Source organism: Astatotilapia calliptera, chromosome 6 (genome assembly GCF_964374335.1).
Source record: "Astatotilapia calliptera chromosome 6, fAstCal68.1, whole genome shotgun sequence".
NCBI classification, from domain to species: Eukaryota; Metazoa; Chordata; class Actinopteri; order Cichliformes; family Cichlidae; genus Astatotilapia; species Astatotilapia calliptera.
In genome coordinates, this window is record NC_137427.1 from 32,337,124 (window position 1) to 32,359,389 (window position 22,266).

At 41.3% G+C, this 22,266-nt stretch overlaps 1 protein-coding gene and 1 long non-coding RNA gene across 2 annotated transcripts; both read left to right on the plus strand.

Annotated features, from left to right (window-relative positions):
* Positions 1 to 6,312: 6,312 nt before the first annotated feature.
* Positions 6,313 to 9,245, plus strand: LOC145429524 (uncharacterized). Its single transcript, XR_013909770.1, has 3 exons — positions 6,313 to 6,627; positions 7,708 to 7,981; positions 8,089 to 9,245. It is a non-coding gene; the product is annotated as an uncharacterized LOC145429524 (long non-coding RNA).
* Positions 9,246 to 11,886: 2,641 nt separating this feature from the next.
* gpr108 (G protein-coupled receptor 108) lies at positions 11,887 to 21,834 on the plus strand. Its single transcript, XM_026171695.2, has 18 exons — positions 11,887 to 12,257; positions 12,520 to 12,639; positions 14,730 to 14,780; positions 14,961 to 15,049; positions 15,147 to 15,217; positions 16,110 to 16,255; positions 16,344 to 16,406; positions 16,496 to 16,597; positions 16,675 to 16,808; positions 17,835 to 17,910; positions 18,003 to 18,076; positions 18,163 to 18,280; positions 18,356 to 18,486; positions 18,846 to 18,889; positions 18,970 to 19,019; positions 19,246 to 19,329; positions 19,662 to 19,783; positions 20,267 to 21,834. Exons 1-18 carry the CDS (start codon positions 12,162 to 12,164, stop codon positions 20,352 to 20,354), a joined length of 1,659 nt encoding a protein of 552 aa, XP_026027480.2. The 5' UTR covers positions 11,887 to 12,161; the 3' UTR covers positions 20,355 to 21,834.
* Positions 21,835 to 22,266: the final 432 nt, after the last annotated feature.

The window sequence follows — 22,266 nt, forward strand, 5'->3', positions numbered from 1 at the left end:
TTGTCCCTGGCTGTCTTTCTCTGTCTCTCCCTCCTCTGTTCCTGTGCTACTGAGTGTGTAACTACCTGTTGTGTTCTGTAATGTTTATATCATATTGCACCACTAGAGGGTGGTGTCGCAAAATAAGAGTAAAGCGGAGTTGGTAAAGGTTTAGAGATAGAATACAGTTAGATGGCTAGCTGATAACTGATGTGTGTCACTGCTACCTCTTCGATGTTAGTCTGTGCTGAATTCATTAAAGAGCACTGTTCTTCATGAGGATTGGTTTATTACCGGCCGCTACTACATTTTGGCGACGAGTAACCCCTGCGTGTTTTTTTTTCTGCTTTGAGTTTTTTTGCTGAGTCATCATGGCTGCAAACGTCCATCCGCCGCCGATGTTTTTGCCTTGCCCTGGAGATCCTGCTTTGCCATTCAACATGTGGATGCGTATGTTCAACAATTATTTGCTTGTGATCAATGCAACAGGGAATGCTTGGCCTGAAGCACGAAGAAGAGCTACTTTACTTCACTGCTTAGGAACTGAGGGACAAAGGATTTTCTACTCACTGCCAAACACAGGTGACACTTTCGCCTCTGCTGTTACTGCCCTAGAACAATACTTTTCACCCAAGGTAAATGTTGTTGTGGAAAGACATGCTTTCAGACAGCAAACACAAGCTTCACATGAGACTGTTATCCAGTATGTGGCGAGCTTGCGTGACCTTGCTTCTAAATGTGAGTTTGATGACAGGACAGAAGAAATGATCCGTGATCAGCTAGTTGAACATGTGTCTAGCCCCAGCATAAGAGAAAGACTCTTGCTGGAACCTGATTTGACACTAGATAAAGCTGTTACACTGGGAACACAAATGGAATCTGCAGTTCAACAAGCTAAATCCATAGCTGCAGACAGTAGTACCCCAGTCCAAGCTGTGCAGTCTCACTCGCACTCCATGCAGAGGAAACATAAGTACAATGCTCACCCTGCAAAGCCATCTCATGCAACAAAAACATCTAAGAACTGTTTTAGATGTGGTTCAAACAGTCATTTAGCCAACTTTCGTCAGTGTCCTGCTGCCAAAGCTACTTGTAAACTGTGTCATAAAATTTGACATTTTGCTCGTGTCTGCTGCTCATCCAAGACAAGAGATGTACGGGAAGTCCATTTACCAAAACTCACAGTCCTTTACTTAACAGATCCTTCTCATGCATCAAAAGGATTGCAATGCAGCATAAATGTGAGAACACCTACCTCATCAGCTAAGGACATTGAACTGATTGTGGACACAGGTTCTGCAGTTTCTATCCTGCCTAACCACATCTACGAAGAGCACTTCAGTGGTACGCCACTAAAACCACCTGACCTTCAACTAGTTACATACACGAAGGCAATACTGTTCTACCTCCATGTACTGATCCTACTGCTTCTGTGATGTCTACAAATCCATCACCTGCTCCTTGCATCCCTGCTGCCCCAGATATTGGCTGTGTGCGTGCCTTTGTGCATAAAGTGAAAGTTGACCCAACAGTCAAACCTGTGCGTCAGAAGCTGCGACGTCTCCCGTTTGCTGTGAGGGCTTCAGTTTCAGCAGAACTGGATCGTTTACTCAAAGCTGGTGTCATTGAACGGATTGATGCATCACCATGGGTATCCCCAATTGTTGTGACAGGACGGAAAACTGGTGGAATAAGGCTGTGTGCAGACCTCCGTGAACCAAACAAAGCTGTGATCACTGATTGCTACCCCTTACCACATGTGGATGAATTGTTTGCCAGCTTACAGGGTGCAAAAGTGTTTTCTACAATTGATCTTGCAAATGCATACTACCAGCTGCCCCTGCATGAAGATAGCAGAGATTTGACAGCATTCATTACACATGATGGACTCTTCAGATTCTGCAGAGTACCTTATGGACTGGCCTCTGCCCCCTCAGCTTTTCAGAAAATGATGGCTGAAATCCTTAAAGACCTCCCAGGTGTCCAAAACTACCTGGATGACCTTACTGTCTACAGTAAAAGTGCAGCTGAGCATGACCAAAACCTTAGCACTGTCCTGCAGAAGCTCAAAGATGCTGGACTTGTGCTTAACGAAAACAAATGCCATTTTAGGAAGACATCGCTACGCTTCCTAGGTCATGTTGTCACTGCTGATGGCATTCTTCCTGATGAGGAGCATATTGATGCTGTTTTGAGAGCCCCTCCCCCATCTGATGCTGTTGCTCTGAGATCCTTCCTGGGCTTGGTGTCATGGTACTCCAAGTTCTTGCCAAACTTTGCAACTGTTGTAGCCCCTATGCGTGCCTGTGCTAACGACAAGAACACCTTCACATGGACTTTAGATGCACAAGCGAGCTTTGAAGAAGTTAAAAAACTCCTGGTGAATAGTCCTGCACTGCTACTGTTTGACCCTGCCTTGTGTGTCGTGATCTCTACTGATGCAAGTGACTATGGGCTTGGTGCTGTATTTGCTCAAGTGCAACCTGATGGCACAGAAAAACCTGTGGCGTTTACTTCCCGCACAATGTCTGCAACAGAACAAAAGTACTCAACTGTTGAAAAAGAAGCTTATGCTTGTGTGTGGGCTGCAGAGAAATGGAGAACGTATTTGTGGGGCCGACGTTTTACTCTGCGGACAGACCACCAAGCTCTGACAACACTGCTGAGCACCAAAGGGATTAATAGGGCTGGAATGCGCATCGCCCGCTGGTCTGCCCGCCTCCTGTGTTTTGACTATGATGTTATTTACCGCCCAGGTTCTCAGAACTATACAGCTGACTATCTCTCTCGCCTGCCCCTGCCTGTTTCTTCCCATCCTACATCGGATGCAGATCATGAAATGGTAGCCCAAGTTTCTGCTGCCATGTCCTCACTTCCAGTTGCGGACTTTGACTCTGCCTGTTCAACTTGCCCTGAACTGGTTGCTTTGCGTTCACAAATACAAAGCGGCTGGCCTGCCTCAATCAAAGCACTTGATGTCACGCTTGCACCTTACTACAAAATCCGTAATGAACTTTCAACCCTGAGTGATTATGTTCTCAGAGGCTCAAGGCTCATTGCACCACTTTCAGTGAGACCTAAACTCATTGCGCTGGCACATGAAAGTCACCAAGGGATTGTGCGCACAAAACAAAGACTACGAGATCTCTACTGGTGGCCAAAAATGGACTCACAAGTCCAGTCTGCCATAACCTCATGCCTCCTTTGCCAGTCCAATGACAAAACTGCACATACTAATCCTGCTCCTCTCCAACCCGTCCCACTGCCTGATGGACCGTGGAAAAAACTTGGTCTTGACATTGTTGGGCCTTTTGATACTGCAATACCTGCTTGTAGATACGTCATAACATTGACTGACTACTACTCCAAATGGCCTGAGCTTGCCTTTTCACCTTCTGCTACTACTGATGATGTCATTCAGTTCCTCTCTTCTGTCTTTAGTCGTCATGGCAACCCAGAGAACATCGTAACTGACAATGGTACACAGTTCACCTCTGCAATGTTCACCTCATTCCTTCAGAATAGAGGCATCTCCCACAGCAGAACATCTGTCTACTACCCAGGTGCAAACGGAGCAATCGAACGGTTTCATCGTGCCCTCCGCACCTGTATCCAGACAGCAATCCAGCAGTCGAAACCATGGAAGGCGACTGTGCTGGATTGGCTTCAAGTTTACCGTGCAACGCAGCATGTAACTACTTCCCTCTCTCCCTATGAACTCCTGTATGGCAGGAAGATGCGTACTAAACTGGATGTCCTCCCTTTGCCTCCTGCTGTGTCTTCACTGGATGACGTTGCACGTCACTCAGTTCAGAAATATCAGTTGAAAATGCAACGTTACACTGATGGTAGGCGTCACGCACGGAAATCTTCTTTTCTACCAGGAGAGAGTGTGAGGATAAGTAAACCCCACCATGTCCCTAAAGGACATCCCAGATTTACCCCTCCTGTAACAGTAACAAAAGCCAAAGGCTTGAATGCCTTCTTGCTGAGTAATGGAAAGATTTGGAATGCCACTCATCTAGCACGCTGTCGCCCAGTGACTGAAAAGAACGCTGACACTGCTAGGTTGCACCACACCCAGACTGGCTCACCTACTGCCAGAAGACTGCCCCGCGTCAAGTATAAGCCTCGTTGGCACAAAGACTATATTGTACCATAATAGGTTGCTTGAAAAAGGACATTAGAGAAATGTCATTACTTGTTCTATTTTGGGTTTAAGAAGAACTGATTTCCTGCCACCAATGCACTAAGAAAAAATTGTAATGGAAAAACTGGAATAATTTCTTTTTATTTTACAATTTCAGGCTTATTTAGCTTTTCTAGTTGTAGTATTCTGATGTTATAACTATTGCAACATTTAAGTTCACCAGTGTATGTTTGGTTTGCTAAACAGTGAATTACTTTATTTCTGTACTACGCTATTTGGTGAACTCTTTTTATAAAGAGAGAGGAGATGTTGTGTTCTGTAATGTTTATATCATATTGCACCACTAGAGGGTGGTGTCGCAAAATAAGAGTAAAGCGGAGTTGGTAAAGGTTTAGAGATAGAATACAGTTAGATGGCTAGCTGATAACTGATGTGTGTCACTGCTACCTCTTCGATGTTAGTCTGTGCTAGGGTTGCCAACCGTCCCTTAAAATACGGAATCGTCCCGTATTTCGAAACAAAAGTACACGTCCTGTATTGAGCTAATAAGGGACGCACTTTGTCCCGTAATACAGTGAGAATCAAAAGTGGCCTATAACTTTTAATGGAATTAACGCTTTGTTTGAAAACATAATTCCCAGCCCCTCTCCTGCTTTGTGACCAATGAGCTGACAGCACACTTATGACAATTCGAGTATGACAATTCAGATTACCGCTCATCTCATTGGTCAAGGAAAGGTCGCTTGCGGAGAAAATACCGGAAGACAACAGATGACCACAACAAGAAGCATGGCCAACAGGGAAACAAACGCCGACTCTGCGGTGCAAGTCTCGGATGACAGTACACCTAAAGCTGGGCAAACACTGTGCGATTTTTTTCAGTCACGTTATTCAGCTCCTGCTCAAACTGCACGATTGACTCGCAGGGGTTAGAAGTTCATAGGTCACGATGTACTCTCACACTATACCGCCCGATGCTCTGATGCGACCTGAGTGCTCACACTGTGCCTCCATAAAATGAAGGTTATAACAGATAATCTGTCGCTCGCTCTCTCTGTCTTTCACTCACACAGACACACCACCACATCAACTTTGCTAAATTGCTAATGAAAAACATTGATCAGGCAGCTGTGATTGAGCAGCAGTGTAGATCCAACTATTTTCACGGAATGTTTGTTCCCCTCAGAGAAAGGGAAGAATGGGAAAAGGAAAACACCTGGCTGGAAAACGTTAATATGGGCATGTGCAGTGAATATCAGCGCTATGTGGCCAGAAGTGTGATAATATAATTTATTTTGTGTAATAAACAACTGCAAGGATAGATGATTACAACAAATTGATGACTAATACATAAAAGTAATACATAGATGAATAATGATGATGAGTTATGATGCGTAATCATGGGAACAAGCGGGTTTACAAACAGGAGCAGCTGATTAGCTTTAGAAAAGCTGAAATAATACCTCAACTGAAGCCAATTGTACTAAATGCACTAAATGTGCACTGTTACAAGAATATTTTTCTTTCTATTGTTTTCTATTATTTTAAGTTAAGCAGGACAGAGTTCTTTTAAAGAAAGATTTACCGTACTTATATTCTCAAAAGTTAAGCATGACAGGCTTCTGTTTAAGAAAGAGACCTGTTTTACTGTGTTAATGTTGTCATTTTGAGCTAAAAATAAATGGCTAAATGATCATTTGTTTCACATGTGTTCATATCACAAAGAATAGAATATGCATCTACTTAAATCAACTTCAAGTCAAATGGTTAAAAAAATAATTTCACACACAAAAAAAGAGCTAGAAAATTCACCACACTGGGAAGGGTGAAGACAACTGGGTCGCCCGGCCCTGGCCACGAGGTGTCCCTTATTTATTTTTCAGGGAGTTGGCAACCCTAGTCTGTGCTGAATTCATTAAAGAGCACTGTTCTTCATGAGGATTGGTTTATTACCGGCCACTACTACACTACCGCCCCTCCCCCCTCTTCCCAGCGCAAAGCACAAGGCTCATGCGGAGTGAAGCGGAAAAAAAGTGGGAGAGAGAGGGCGAGAGAAAGAAAAAAAGAACCCAGGGCTTGTGATAAGAGCCGGCTCGCGTCGTTCACATCAAAGACCCGGCTCTAAGAGCCATTTCGTTCGTGACCGACACATCACTACAATGTACCAGCCAACCCCTCAGTCGCTCAGGCACATCTGTACAGCAGCTGTTTTTTACCGGCAGAATCACAAGGAGGACAAAATGTTCCGTTTATGTGACTATAGACATAAGACGTATAAACACAACGGGATTATATATAAACTAGTTGTATCTTGACCAAGTACGGCTGTGCACACATTAAGTCATAATACGTTCACTACGTGTTGAGTAGTCACTCCTGACGTAGTCCTGTAGGTTTCGCAGAACTTTCCCGGTAGAGGGTTTGAAACCGAAAGCACTCGTTTGCGCCATTTTCTTTACATCCTTTGCTTGGTGCTATATCGGCGGGTCAGTGACGAGGTGAGTTCTTTGATTCATAAAATTCCCCAAAGTTAAAATGCACATCTTTGGAGGTTTAATAACGTCTGTGCGCTGCGATACAAAAGGAAACAGGAGGAGCTAGAAAGGATGACGGAGACTTGAACTTGACTTTCTTGTTGTTTACTTTCGCTCTGTCTGTGTGCAGCTTTACATCGGATGTGAACGAACGCAGACATTGAGAGTATATAGTGACCGATGTATGATCCAGATCCAGATGTGGTTCATTAGCAGGTTTTAGAAGTTGTATTAGCACTGCTATTAATTCACTGACGTGGTGACGCTGATTTACTTCCTCGTTGTCTGCGATCCCACTAAACACAGCGACGAAAAATGAAACTACTGCACGACTAGCTTCAGTGTTTTAAACTAGTCCTTCAGGTTTATTTACATTCATTTGAGCCCATGTTCAGGGAGGGGAAGTCACCTGATGCAACTGGTTGGCGGGAGGAAGAGAGGACCGAGGAGACACTGGAAGAGAGCCAGAGGGTTTGGGGCTAGCATATAGCATACATATAAAAATGTGATCACACTGTTGAGTACAACTTTGGTTCCTCATAGACTTTTTCAAAACATCCTTTGAATAAAAGCAGAAAGTAAAAACCATATTTAAAAACAACAACATAATAAATAAATGTTTTATTCCATGCACACATCAGATTTGCAAAGGATTTTCTTGGTGGACTTATTGTAGTAGTCTCTGTTGTGTTCACAGAACCTTAAAAATACAGAAGATTTACACCAGAAAAGTTACACTCACATGTTTTTTCTTTATAATATTTAAAAGTTCAATATTCTAAGCTAAGCAACCATTAACCGAGGAGTTAACTGCACAACACTTTTAAGTATTCCTATTATTTTTATGATAATGGGGGCAGTGACACTTAAATGCCTTATTGTTGTTTTATAGATCATCTTGAACAAACTGAATGTGGTGTAATATACTTTAAAATAGACAGATAGTTACAGACATGAATTTTCTGATCAACTAAGCCCATAAAGGAATGAAAGTATTTATTTAAAAGAAACAGAGCTCATTTTCTCTCTCTCTCGTTTGTTCAGTGAGCAGACATGCTGGTCCCAGAGCTGCTCTTAGAAAAACTGCAAGACCTGACTAATGATGAGTATAAACATTTTAAGTGGTACCTCGCCATGAAGATCGTGGACAGCTGCAAACCAATTCCAAAGAGCAAACTCGAGGGCCAAGACCGTATGGACACTGTGAGTTGTATGATAGACAGCTACGGTGAAGCGACGGCTGTGAAAGTCTCTGTCGCGATCCTGAGGAAAATGAATGTCAACAACATCGCAGACGACTTAGAGGGCAAGTTTGAAGGTGCGGTGAATGCAGAGTTTCTTAAACTCACCTGTAACTGACAATCTGTTTGTGGTCTGCCTCTGTGCAGACATTACCACTGATTCTCTGCTTCTTTGTCCTTTCAGCTGTAGAGGGCAGAGCAGCTGCATCCTCTGGATCCTCTACTTTAAATCCTACCGCTGGAGCCACGATGTCGGCTCAGCAGGGAGGAGTGGTTTTTGCCCCCACGGTCACCGGTAGCAGCACCGCACCTATGAATATAAACTTCTACCAAAAATAATCTCAATGGAGATTAAAGCGGAGGGCACAATATAGTTTGTAATTATTTCTTTCCTTTACATGAAATGAAATTAATGTTAACTGGTGATTCTGAATAAGGCCGAGTTATGAGCTGTGTCAGCCCTGTGATAGATGGGGATCTTCTCACGCAGTCCATCTGCTGGATGTTTTCATGTAGCTTACACGGTGCAATCACATGTTCCTTTCAACACAGAAATGCCCGGCATATCTAAGGTCTTCTAATGTTACAGTTTACATAATGTTACAGTAATTGTTACAGCTACATATGATGCCATGTAAAGAATATACTCCAGAACCACGAATGTACTCTGTTTACAATTTGCAGTCATTAAAGTCTGATTTTAAAAAAGTAAATCCCGGGAGGGAGTAACAAAGAGAGACACTTACACGTACGGGCATATTCATGTTTTTTTGCTACCAACAGGCTACTTTTACAGCAGACATATTGCTTGACATAATTGTTCAGGCAACAGTAACAACTAATTACCGATGGTAATACAGTCGACCCCTGTCAGGTATTCGTGAACACTCTTACAGTTGTAGAAGTGTTCACGCGTAGCTGTAAGCCAAATATTTTAAGGGCAATATTGTAAGATGACTTTGAAATCATATAAAGTGTTTTAGATTAAGATATATTTGGTGTTTGAACTATTAAAATAGGCAGTTATAAGCGTTTTTAGAGGGGTTCTCAAGTATTTGCGGCAGTTGTGGTCCCAAATCACCACGACTACCGGGAGTCGACTGTATAACAAACACACAGGGTCATTTAGGGTTCTTTATCCTCCTTTATCATGAAACAGCATGAGTTATATCCCAGAACCCTGAAAATAAAGCCTGAATGATATTGAGCCACTATTCATTTTAATCTTTATTCCTGTGATTTATCTGTTGTAACACGTACAAATGTCCACCTGTGCTTTGCTGTTTCAACAAACTCTGAAATGTTCAGATTAAATCAGGCCTGTTAAGCTGTGTATGTAAACGTGTCAGGAGTTACTCGTACTTTCATCTGAGGTCAGCAGGTGAAGCTGTGTTTTTGATGTTTCTGTGTCATCCACTTCTTGATATTGTACTCATAAACATACATAGTGGTTACATCTTCCAACAAACTGATGCACTCACATGAACTTACAATCAATCTATTAAAAATACATAAGTTTGTGCGCCGGTTTGTGGAAGCCGGCATGTTTCCTTTGTATATGGTGGCCGAGACGGACATCTTCCTTCTGACTAGTCGGATTTCATCTGTAGCTGAAGACCGGATACATATGTTGCACCTCAAAGGTGGAGAAGAAGAGAAGTTGTGCCATTTAAATTCATGTCTGTGCCATTGGACTCAAGATATGAAGGATCATACCTTTGTTTTATTGTAAGACGAGAAGTTCCCCAAGGAAATAAAAAGCGACGACACCACCGGCGTCATAATAAAATATCATCCTCTTCCTCCTCACCTCAAACCTTGGTTGCCATGGGTTACAGTGTAAATGTAATGTTTTTAATTACTCTCAGCTGACTAAGACATGTTTGTCCTATATAATCACTGAGGCTACGATTAGGTACTTGAATTGAAACTAAATCTGTTGACCACAATCCCTAATCTGACATCAATAGAATCAATAGAAAATTCCATGCATCATTCTTGTGGGAAGTTTCACTCTGTGGTCAGCACATGTGCTTTATCGTAAATTTGTGTATTTTTATAAGTGTGATTGTTACAGAAATAGGAATATCAAATATTACCCTTACTTCTAGATAGATAGAACTTTATTAATCCCTCGGGTGGGTTCCTCTGGGAAATTCGATTTCCAAAAAAGCACAGCACCGACAGAAGTTACAGAGTTACAGAATATTACACACACACATATATAAATACAGAGACAAAATAAATAAAATATACGAAGGGGATAAATAGAATAAATAGGAATAAAAAATTTAAAAAAAAGAGGAATTAAGACTGTGATAATAATCAAGTCTCTATCGAGCATCTCTATAAATTTGCTGATCTCTCCTGTTCACATATCACCATCCAGGAAATGGTTTTCTTTCTCTTTGGCCTCCACACACTTCATCAAGCTGTCTGACTGCAGCAAACCTCTCACCATAGACTGCTGGCTGGTGTGTGTGTGCACATGTTGCTGTGTGCAGAGCAGCACTTGGACAAGACATAAACAGTAGATCAAGAAAAACTGGTGTAAATGGCTGTAAAAAAAATGTATTTATTTTTTTTAATTAAAGTTGGTCAAATTATTTTAAAAGATAATCAAATTACAATGTAAAAAGAATTGAATAATATGCAATCAGTTATCTATATTACTGAACCATTATACCTGCTCAGGCCCAAGCACCAGAATGACACGAATAGCAAAGAGCCAATGAGCACCGAGCTGCTAAAGAGCCAGATGTGTACCTCAGGAGTTGGTGTAGACCAGGGGTGGGGAACTCAAGGCCCAGTGTCCTGCAGGTTTTAGATATCACTCTGGGTTAACACATCTGAATCAAATGATTAGTTCATTACCAGGCCTCTGGAGAACTTCAAGATATATTGAGGCCATATTAGCCATTTAAATCAGCTGTTTGGATCAAGGACACATCTAAAACCTGCAGCACACCGGCTCTCAAGGCCTGGAGTCCCCCCACCAGGGGGGAGTCTACACCAGGGGTGTAGACTCCAGCCAAACAACAGCAACAACTAAAAGCAGGAGTCACATACAAGTTCAGCTATAATGGTGATAATACATCAGTTGTTTAGTCAGTTGTTGTAGATTTACTGTTGTGTGAAAAAGAAATTACACCCGCATTCATTTTCACAATTTTAAATATCAGGATATATTAAAAATACATCTGGACATCTTAGCAGCCTCTATCCATCAATCTTTAAAGGGTTATTAGTTATTTCCAAATAATTTGAAACTCATCATATTACAGTGAGAAAGTTTATTCCCAGGTGAAAAAAATATTCAAGACAGCTGCAAAGCTTCTCATGACTGGAAGTCCCAGAAAATCCCCCTTAGTGACTTTTTTTCTCGTGGCCACAAATAAGTATTTCGTGGGCACGTTATACTATTTCGACGGCACGAAGTAGTATTTTGTGGCCACAATTTATTTATTTTTTGGACCATGTCATCAGAGGGGCTATAAAAATGATCTTGTTTGAACAATAATCGCGATTTGTGGACAATACAAATAACGTGTACAGAGAATATAGAACATTTGTTGAGTGAGACAACAAAACGTAAACTCGTAGTTTGAATGTCTGAAACAATAAAAGCTCCACGTGTCAAAAGTTCATCTCCGCAACGTAACAACACAGAGAGACTGTATCCGACGTGGAGGGTCATTCTAATCACGTGAACTCATTTTAGCCGGAAGCTTAGTGTCAGGGCTGAACCACGTGATCAAAATCTAGGACAACTCATATAAGGTGTAGTCAGATCCTTGAACAACATTTATCGTTTTCTGACACAAAATTAGTACAGAAAAGCGGGTTGTACGGGTGGGCAGTTTTAAAGCCTACATTGCTCCGGTTGCTTGCGCAGAGTGTTGTCTATATCTCGGCTGTGGCACTGTAGCGGGTGTGAGCCCGCAGCAGCTGACGCTCTTGTCCGCACCTTAATCAACGTTTTGTTCTTGACACCAGACCAGGAAGTCAGATCGTGACGCCTACAAGCTAGCTGTTACCTTAAGCGATGACAGCAGAAAGGAATTCGAAAACAAGATACATGGTTGTAGTTTGATAGTAAACGACGCCGTTTAAGAGCCGGAAAGCTAAGCTGAAAGATTCTAACTCTCGCATTTGACCTGGTTTACATTCAAGTCTGCTATCTAGCTTGTTATTTAGCCACCTGGAAGGATTGACGCTCCCTAGTATTAGCAGCTAGTTACCGCTAGCGAGTCAGCGATGGCGGTGGGGCACAGAGACTGCTTTGTGGCTGGATTTTTATTCATATTACTTCTGCCTGGGTGCGAAGCAAGAATACACAAGCTTACATTGACGGTAAGGCAACAAATTATGACAGCGCTAGCTCGGGAGCTAATGGCGTGTTGTTTTCCTCTGCTCCCGTCGAGCGTCTTACTACTCAATTCGTATGTTGTAATTAATTCTAATGGCAGAGGACAGTCCAAACATAATGTCGCGTTGGGTTTTGTTATGGGCGCACGAGAAAAGCTACCAAAGCTTCTTAAATCTGAGTCTTAGGAGACATGTTTACTGACTGAACCACAACAGCTGAGCTCTACTTGTTTGTTCTTACAACCAGAATGAAATTCGCCACACCATCGACCTCAACGACTTTGGCTTCTACGCTAACGGAACTCTGGATGTCTACCTGCATTCACTGCAAGTCCCGGAGACTTCAGTGGACTTCAGCAAGTACCCAGTAAGTCCGGTGTGTGTGTTTGGTTATATGCGGTGGTTCATTGACCTTTCTTTTCAACAGGTGGCATTGTGTTCTTCAAAACGATAGAATTGAATTACAAAAAGAAAGATGATAATAATAATAATAATAATAATAATAATAATAATAATAATAATAATAATAATAAAAGCAGGAACAAATTCAAGCTAGAGGTAATGTTGTACCAGGCAGTACCGTTAGATGTACGGTTTTATATATTAATATGAAATGGCACATCTATTACAGATGTGCAATTCCATTTCTATTTATCATTTGTTTGCATAAAACCTTTAAATCTGAGGCCACATTTGAATACAACTATGTCAAAATGTTCTCCAGCCTCTCCATAAATGTAAATCCACATCTGTAATTCGGGACAGGTGCATCAACAGTTGTTTGACTTTGAATATGAAAAATAAAAATAAAAACAACTAGCAGTCCTGTAAAGACCCATGAAACTTATCATATGTGGTCAAACTAAAACAAAAGTTGAATGAAAAGAACATTTTCTTCATCTTTGTTACTAAGAATTTCACTCAAAATATGCCTTTTGGACAGAGACTCAAAATTAATGCGTGATTGGAAATGAAGGCTCTGAGTTTGCGTTACTTTATCTGTGGAATTTTTCAGTTTTTGTTAATAATTGTACAGCCTCTTGGGTTTTAATAAACAGGTTCACCGTAGCAGATCCATAATCAAACCCACAGTCGCTGTCCATTTTGTGTAAATGGACAGCAAATTATAATCATCAACAGGTTTAATTAATTAAAAAAAATTTTTTAACACTGAGGTTTTGAAGGGAAAAAATGTAACTATATGTTTGTTAACTGCTTGTTAAAGAATTAATATCTTGACTCGATTAGGCTGCAGACAGAGTTAATGAAGTATTTTTGGCCCAGCTAACATATTTGAGTTGTTATTTTGTGGATTCTCTATGTAATGTGGCAATATTTTCTTCTATTTTTGTATATTTTATACAGTGTGTAAAGTGTTTGTTAGGTTTACCTAAAAGATTAATTCTGTTCATCTGGATGTAGCGTTTTCACTGAGAAAACTGTTTCGTCACTCATCCAAGTGACTTCTTCAGTGTCAGCTGACTCCAGGTTTCCCCAACTTTATAAACAGTACATTTGCACAATGACTGAAACTAGCACCACTCATGAAGGCCAAAGATCAGTGGTTATGAGAATTTGCATATTCATTATCAGGAGACTGACCTCACAGCCCAGAACATCTTTTTAGCAAAGATTTCTATTTATCTTGGTACAGAAGCAAAAATAATGAATAGAAACAAAATAAACAGACAACAAAATTGGTCTCAGAACCATTTATCAGGCTAATAGTTCATTTAAAACAAAAGGATTCAATCTGACCTTTTTTCAAATTTTATTTATTTATTTTTCCCCAATGATTCATCAGACTGAAGGACTAATGAGCTAAAACATAAATGAAATCCATCCAGTTATTCACATTTCATTAGAACGGCCACTTCTCCTACAGTATTAATCAGGATTTAATCAAACCATCACGCAACGATCATCTAATGGGTCTTCACCTGAATTACTCAGCTGCAAGGTCTCAACAAAATGTGCTGTTTTGTGGGGAACAGCCTGTTAATTGTGACTATTCATGGGTCAGATGAGCTACTACGTCGCTGACATTTTTTGTTGTTTTGTTTGTTTTGTTTTTTTGTTTTTTTTTAAATATAGGGAAAAAACATACAATGAAAGTACGCATGAACATTGCCTTTAATAAGCCTCTCTTCCTAGACAGTTGTTGTTAAACATTCGAGTGCACTGTAAGCAGTGTGACCGCTGAAGTAATGTAGTGGAGTGCTCGAAACAACAGTGAGTCGGGCTAACCTGACACAAAAGTCATGAAGCAGCAGCAGTGAGCTCATCAACCTTTGGTCTTGTGTTTGCGATGGTGTCAAGTGTCATGTTTTAAGAGCTGATTTGACAGTAAAAACTTGCAGATTGAGTTAGTGTGATAAAATATGTGTTATAAAATAAATAGAGATTTGAATCAGCTGCTTTTAACCCTACTGATTAACGTAATCCCACTTTCTTAAGGTTGGGTTCAGCCTGTCCAGATCGCGTGTTAATGGAGTCTTGTCCTACACAGTAAGTACATCACCATAAATATTTCTGTCAGCATTGTACATCATTATTTTCAGACCTTTCAAAATCAGTTGTGCAATCATGTAGGACAAGGACGGCCTTTTGTTGAAATGCACTTATGAAAGTTTTGTTATTATGAATACAGGTGTTGAGTGAGTGTTTGTGTGACGTTTCCCCCTCTAGGCAGAGGATTTGAAGAAATGTCTGCTCACTCAAAATGCGACCAATGCCGAGCCTCTCATTCGTTTTCTCATTAATATCAAGAACCAAAGGTGTGGATGTTTCAGCACTAATATTCAAAAATGTTTGTTACAGTGCCGTCGGCAGCTCAGTGTGTGGAGGCTAACTGTATAATTTGTGTTTGTGTAGCGTCAGTGTGGATGCTGTGAATAAACAAGACAACATACTGATTGCGAAGGAAAGGGTTGAAGCAGATAAAGGTTAGTGTTGGCCACACAAATACCAAAATTTGGATTTTGCTTCCTTCAGTGGCATCATTTAAACAAAGTACACTTTAAATTTCTATCCCACCCCAAAAACAATTCTATTTAAAGTGTTCTATTAAAGGCTTGTCTTTATTTATTTTTTGATAAAGAGAAGAGTAACTCAGATGTATTCATCAAGGTTCTTCTGTTTTTGTGATAAAGGAGCAGGTCTTAAGAAGTGTTTGTTTATGGTATTTACATAATATGTCAAATGTAAGATAATTTCATAGTCTCTGATATATTTTACACAGTGTAAGGATTTTCATCAAATGCACTTGTAGCTCTTTCCCACTAGTACTTACTCTGCTCAACTCGACTCTGTTTTTATCATTTGCCATCACAGTCGAGTGTCAACCAATGTGCGTGGGATCTTCATAACAACGTGGCTGAAAGTGCTGTTACGTCATTTATATGTGGAACAAACGGCACAACAATGGCGGGCGTCGAAGCGATTTGTATAGCTACTATTCAGCGTGTGGCTTTTTGTCACAGTCTGGGACCACAGTGTTGATTTTTGTGAACAAGACGCTCTCACGACTCAAACACTGACATCACTGACTAACCAATCAGTGTTATGCAGTCTGTTAACATCATTTTTGGATCACCTCTGATTTGTGTGGAACTCCGGCTGAGTAGGCACTAAAAAAAGTACCTGGTACTACAAGCCTAAGCCGAGTCAAGTAGGTACTAGTGGAAAGAGGCATTGCTATTATACTGTCCTTTGTTTTCATTCGACTTTGCCTTTGTTTTTGTTTTCTTGATATGAAAGCATCCACCTGTGTATAGAATGCTCGGAATAAACTAAATTTCTACCTTTGTGCCTGGCATCTGCACTTGTGCTCTGTAGATCAGGAGAAAGTCAAACGTGATTCAGAACAACAATCAAAAAATCAGGATAAGTCAGCGGAGCACCAAGACAAACGGAGCGATGACAAGAAACCAGAGCAGGCTGTGCAGAACCCTGAAGCTGTTAACGTGACAGGGACATTCAATGTAAGTTTTTCTTGTTTTTTGTTATTTTGGTCTATTTTTAGTTTGATTTTAATCCCAAAATTAATTTCTACGCTGTATTTCATTTTAGCTAAGCAGTCGCCACCATGTGACTTTAGATTTGGAAAAAAACGGCAGCATCTACAGCTTCAGTGTAAGAAAATCCTCCTTATCCAGTATGCTCAGGCATGTTTAAGGGCAGGATTGTCTCTGACAGGAAGTGTTTTCTCTTTCTCTCAACAGTTCCGCATACGGTTTGGCTCAGAGGCGGAGGGCCTGTACAGCTTGAAGTTCCACTACTGTCGAAACAGCGATCCGGGATTTAACGAGCCCTACTCGTTTGCAGTGAGTTGAGTATTTTTGAGTTTATAAAATGCACACTCACGTGCGTGTGTCTGCTTACCATGTTGCGTGCATCACAGGTTGAAGTGAGGGAGAAGAATCCCCATGGCTTCCTCTCTGCAGCGGAAATCCCTCTGCCTCGCCTTTATCTTTATATGGCTGGAGTTTTCTTCATTGCTGCTCTGGTCTGGGTGTACAATCTCATGAAGCACAGGTACACGGGCACAATGAAGTAATAGTGAACCACACTGTTTTGCAGGATTGGAAATTAAAAAAAAAAAATCACTTGCATAATCTGGGAAGCTCTTGCTACAAAGTGTATGATGGAAGAATACGGTTAGGGCCACTGGCTCATATGACCCCATACTAAAGTGAACACAGTTTGTAGTGTTTATTGTTATAATCACTCTAACATGAAGCATGACAATATTTGCTAATTGACACTAATTAGATCATTAAGCATAGGATCCTGTTCACACCTCAGTGGAAGACTGTGGCACAGTCACTGTTTTACAGTGGGTGTTGAGTAACTTCAAGTACTTCACACTCACTACAAGGAACTTTTAGTTTATAAAGTTTAAAAAAAAAAAAGACTTTGGCTTCTTTGACACATCATACTTGACAACGCAGCCCAAATACATTTTTTAAGAAGATATCTGAAGTATTTGCTCCAATCATGACAGTGAAAGAGCACTAGCTACCACTGGCCTTCCTCTAGATCCCACTAGTGCCCCGCAGGACTCTACAGACATGCCCATAGATGCTGCAGCCTTCCCACTAAAGGAACATAAAGCAGGTTTACAGTGAGTGATTTACTAAAACGTGTTGTCCTTTAGCCAACTTGGCAGCTATAGCTCTGGCAGAGTGTTCTGCTGTGGCTTACTGTTGCTCTGGAAGTGCTCATAGCCCAGAATATAAGGAAGAAAGAAGGAAAATTGAGTTACAGAATAAAAACATGCGACCCCATGAACTGCTGGATTTATTAAAGATGGCTGAAACGCTTTCTGTGCTGACATGGCTCGAGCTTAGCTAACAGGTTTGCATTCCCAAAAAAAAAGACAGACTAACAAAACTGAGCTGCAGAGGTCATACAGTATCCTGCCCCAAAGCATTTGCCCAACATTTTCAATTGCTTGACTAAAATTTACATCATAACTAATTATTTGGATGAACCTTAAGCAGTAGGAATAAAAGCATTTCCTGCAGTGTTTAAACATCTCTCTTCTGTGCTTGTTTGCAGTTACAGTGTGTTCAAGATCCACTGGCTGATGGCAGCGCTAGCCTTCACAAAGTCCATGTCACTGGTTTTCCACAGTGTAAGTGCATCACCACCACAGCACAGTCTGAGTTTGAATCCTCTCATAAAAAGAGACTCACTGAATTCTGCCTCTGTCCCCGTCTCTCTCAGATCAACTATTACTTCATCAACACTAAGGGGCATCCTATTGAGGGCTGGGCCATCATGTATTATATAACACACCTGTAAGCAGAACCTCAGCAGAATCGGCGTCTTAGCCTAGGTTGTATTTGATTTGTATTACACACAAAAATGTTTGTATCCTTCCCAGGCTAAAGGGGGCGCTCCTGTTCATCACACTGGCGCTGATTGGTACCGGCTGGGCTTTCGTGAAATACATCCTGTCCGACAAGGAGAAGAAGATCTTCATGATCGTCATTCCTCTGCAGGTGAGCAGCAAATCAAATGGTGTTTGGGTGATTTTTATGTGTATTTGCTTTGATGGCTCGCCGGTCGTGCTGCAGGTCCTGGCTAACGTCGCATACATCATCATCGAGTCTACAGAGGAGGGCTCCAGCGAGTACTACGTGTGGAAGGAGATCCTCTTTCTGGTGGACCTTATCTGCTGTGGAGCCATCCTTTTCCCTGTTGTGTGGTCAGTGTGATATCTGTTATTGAATTACATTTTAGTCCCAAATTAGTTTTGGGGGCTAGTGTTTAAAGTTACTAAGATTTCTGGGATAAGAGGATCAGTATGGGAAAGTGGAGCATGTTTGATAGAGTAGAACGCCCAGAATAATTCAACTTCATGAAAAAAATGAGAGGGGACCAAAAGCATTGCCGTCCAGCCCTGCCTACTTGATGAAACAGTCATGAAAATTTTCAGTTTGAAGTTATGAAACAAGAGATAAGTAGTTTCTTGTAATTCGAAATGAACTTTGTGTTACGTGGTGTATGCATGCAAGTTTGCCCCAAATAGCAGATTCATTGTATAACACGTCTCTGTCTTTAAAGGTCAATCCGTCACCTACAAGAGGCTTCTAGCACCGATGGCAAAGGTGAGTCCTGCTGCAACTACAGGGCTTTAATAGGTGGAGAGGTTTTGTTCTGTGTTTAACTTGGTGCATGTTTCTTTCAGCTGCCATGAATTTGGAGAAGCTCAAGCTCTTCCGCCATTATTATGTGATGGTAAGAAGGCCAGTATTTTGCTGTTGTTCTGTGACCCTCCATTCATCTGAACAATCGGACCAGTAATAGATTTACCAGTTACACTGAAAACTTGCCTCTGACAATGTTTTTTAGCAAAGCAAAATTAATCCTGAGGAAAAGGAAGATTTTAGTGTGATTGATATTTTTTTTTGTTTAACCGTGCAAATTTAAAGAGTTCTTACTGAAATGTTTTCTGTCATTTTAGATCGTGTGTTACATCTACTTTACAAGGATCATAGCCATTCTGCTCAAATTCACTATGCCTTTCCAGTGGCAGTGGTGCTATGAGGTAAGACGATGACGGTGCAGCTACAGCAGTTGTTTGAAAAAAGTCGAGGACGGTCTGTGCTCTCTGAATCAACAATGACTGGCAATACTTGCCTGATGTGAGCTGGTATAAATCTGCCAGCACATTACTTATTTAAAGCCCTTTATTAAAGAGCACTGTATTCCCCTCTGAGGCCTGATGGGATATTAGCGTTGCTTGAAGAATGTGAAACAGCGCATATGTTAAAAAGGCCCTGTGCTACTTATTTGTTTGCAAAGAAATTTTCCGGATGTTGTGGACAGTGTTAAGACACTTTCTCCTGTCTGTTATTAAACGCACTGTTTCTTCTTCAGTTTCTGGTGGAGGTGTCGACTCTCATCTTCTTTGTGTTGACGGGCTACAAGTTTCGCCCAGCATCCAATAACCCCTATCTCCAGCTTCCCCAGGACGAGGACGACGTTGAGAATGATGAAGTGTAAGCGTGACACGTCTGTATGAGCCCACACCTGGCATTTAAATAACTTATCCTGTTACTGAGTTCTTACTCTACCTGATTAATTTATACTTGGAGAAGTTATAGAAAGTAGCATGTCTTCAAAGTATGGTTGAAGTAGCCAAATCTCCGTATGAGTCTTTTATTGAGATTTGGTTTTTTGTCCTCATTAACACAAAGTGAAAACACTGATATCGCATAGCATGTGTGCGGTGTGATCATAAATGAATATTGAAGAAAACATTACTTTATGAGTGATGGTGCTGAAAGAGCTGAAACTATTCTAGTGGTGCTGACTGTCTATTTAGTTCCATCACATAAGGAGGAGGCTCGTGTGGGTAATGTGTGGCTAAGCGTTTGTTTTTCTGTGATTTCCATAAGATTTAATAATTCCGACTGAACTAAGATGAAGGTTGAGAAAGTGTTTGCCATTAAAAGTGCTGCTGCTCTTCTGTTTGTGTCCAGAGTGACTGAGTCAGGTGCACTCGAGGGCATTTCCAAAGTCAAGAAGACGTCCAACGGACGCGATCGCCAGAAAGAGTCCACCTTGTGAGCAAGAAGCTGCATCTTTGGGAGCGGCCAACTAAACATCCCGAGGCCAGCTGACAGAAAGGGGTACACACACACACGGACCAAGGCTCCCCACTTCCAGTGACAGCTCTCCCATTGAAACTCTTTCTGTGGTTGCAGTGGTTGTGCCCACTGTCTGGCTATGCAAAAAAAAAAAAGAAACGGACTAACTTATTGGACGCTCTCTGTTTCCCTTAAATGCTCCACCTAAAAACTGAGAGGTACTGAGATACAACCACATGGACGGGTGGAGATATGAAAAGGAGCTCTGATGTTGTGTATGTTTCATTTCTCTCTCCCCCTCCAAAGATAATTTTTTAGACACTTTCTTTTGAGTGTGTTTATAGCAGCTATTTAAAACGGTACTTCTGCGAGCCTCTTAGCTGTAACTATTCCTGTGCAGAGTGTGTTTAGTGTGTGAGTGAAAGTGAGACGACACAGGATTTGGCTACCCCCGCCTCCCCACCCCAGTGACAATAGCCCATACTCAGGTGAAAGGCTAATCAGTATATTTCAAATTTAAGCATCCGTCTCGTGTTTCATTCCCATTGTTCACGGGTCATAAAAATCCCACTTTATCACCACACAGTACCGTAGGTTGTTTTTTTTCCTCTTACATGTATGATTTGTATATTGAAATATATGGTTAACAAGAAGTTGTATATTTCAATATAGATTGACTTATTACATATTGAAATGTTATATTTCAGTATTATTGTTGATGTTGGAGACTTAAGCATTCCTCCCAGCCCGTCACTCGGACTGCTGCTGTAATTTAGTGCTTTAGTGGTTTGAGGACAACTCCAGTACACCTCTGTGAATACAACCAATATGGTGACATGTGAAGATGTAGGCAGATGAACAGTTTTTTTTTCTCTAAAATAAGCAGAGAAGTTTGCCCTCTGCGTTTTCAATGACGGCCTTGTTCTTTACAACCCCTCCCCCCCCATCTCTCGTTTGGCATTGCTGTGCCAACTGGGCAGAGAAGTGACCTAACTGATCATTTTTGAATTTGCCTGCTTTTGGTTTTACCTTTCTGCTCTTGATGTGAAGCTTATTTTATGAATTATTGGTTTGATATTAGGTTTTGAAAAGATCAGCAATGTGTGTGCAGCCAAACTGGGTGGATGGCCATTTGTAAATAAGACTGCTGACACAAAAGGAGGCACTTAACACTTTGCTGAGCAGTGCAGAGAGGCTTTGTGGAGCGCTTTAGACAGTTCGGGTTCAATCAGATTTTTTTTCCTCTTTTTGGATAGACAAACAGGTGTGGCGATGAGGAAAGACTACTGAGATTTTACTCCAATCACTCGGTGCAGGGATGACCCCAGTACCTTGGAGGGAAGGATTTAGCAGTGGGTGAAGTTCACTTTAGTTTCAGTGAAAACATTTTTTTAATTGTTACAGAGAGCTGTTTGGTGTCTGTATCAGCTGTCACAATAAAGTTCTGCAAAGTTCTCCGATTACACTGTTATGTATATGTCATTTTTGGGGTTTTAAACTGCATAGCTTGCACTAAAATAATCAAGATGGGAAAAGAATTGTGCTCCAAGCATGAAGAAAAGTGGGGAACCTGCAGGAGTCACATTTGCCCCGAGCTTTGGCTCCTCCTGTGCCTGGTAAAGGGGCACCGACTTGACGGAGCTCCTTCAGAGGCCCACACATTCAGCTGCTGTCTGCACACACACAGTAGTACTCTGCATGAGTCAGCTGATTGTGATGCTTACAACATGTTGAGGGTCTGACCTGCTGTTTCTTCATTTACATGATATGTAAAGTAACTACTGAGCAGGTTTTGCATGACAGCCGCCAAACCTTTCCTGCCCATCTGTTTATTTAAATTACATCTGCCTCAACGTTAAAGGTGATTTATGGTACTCTCGTGCTTCACATCA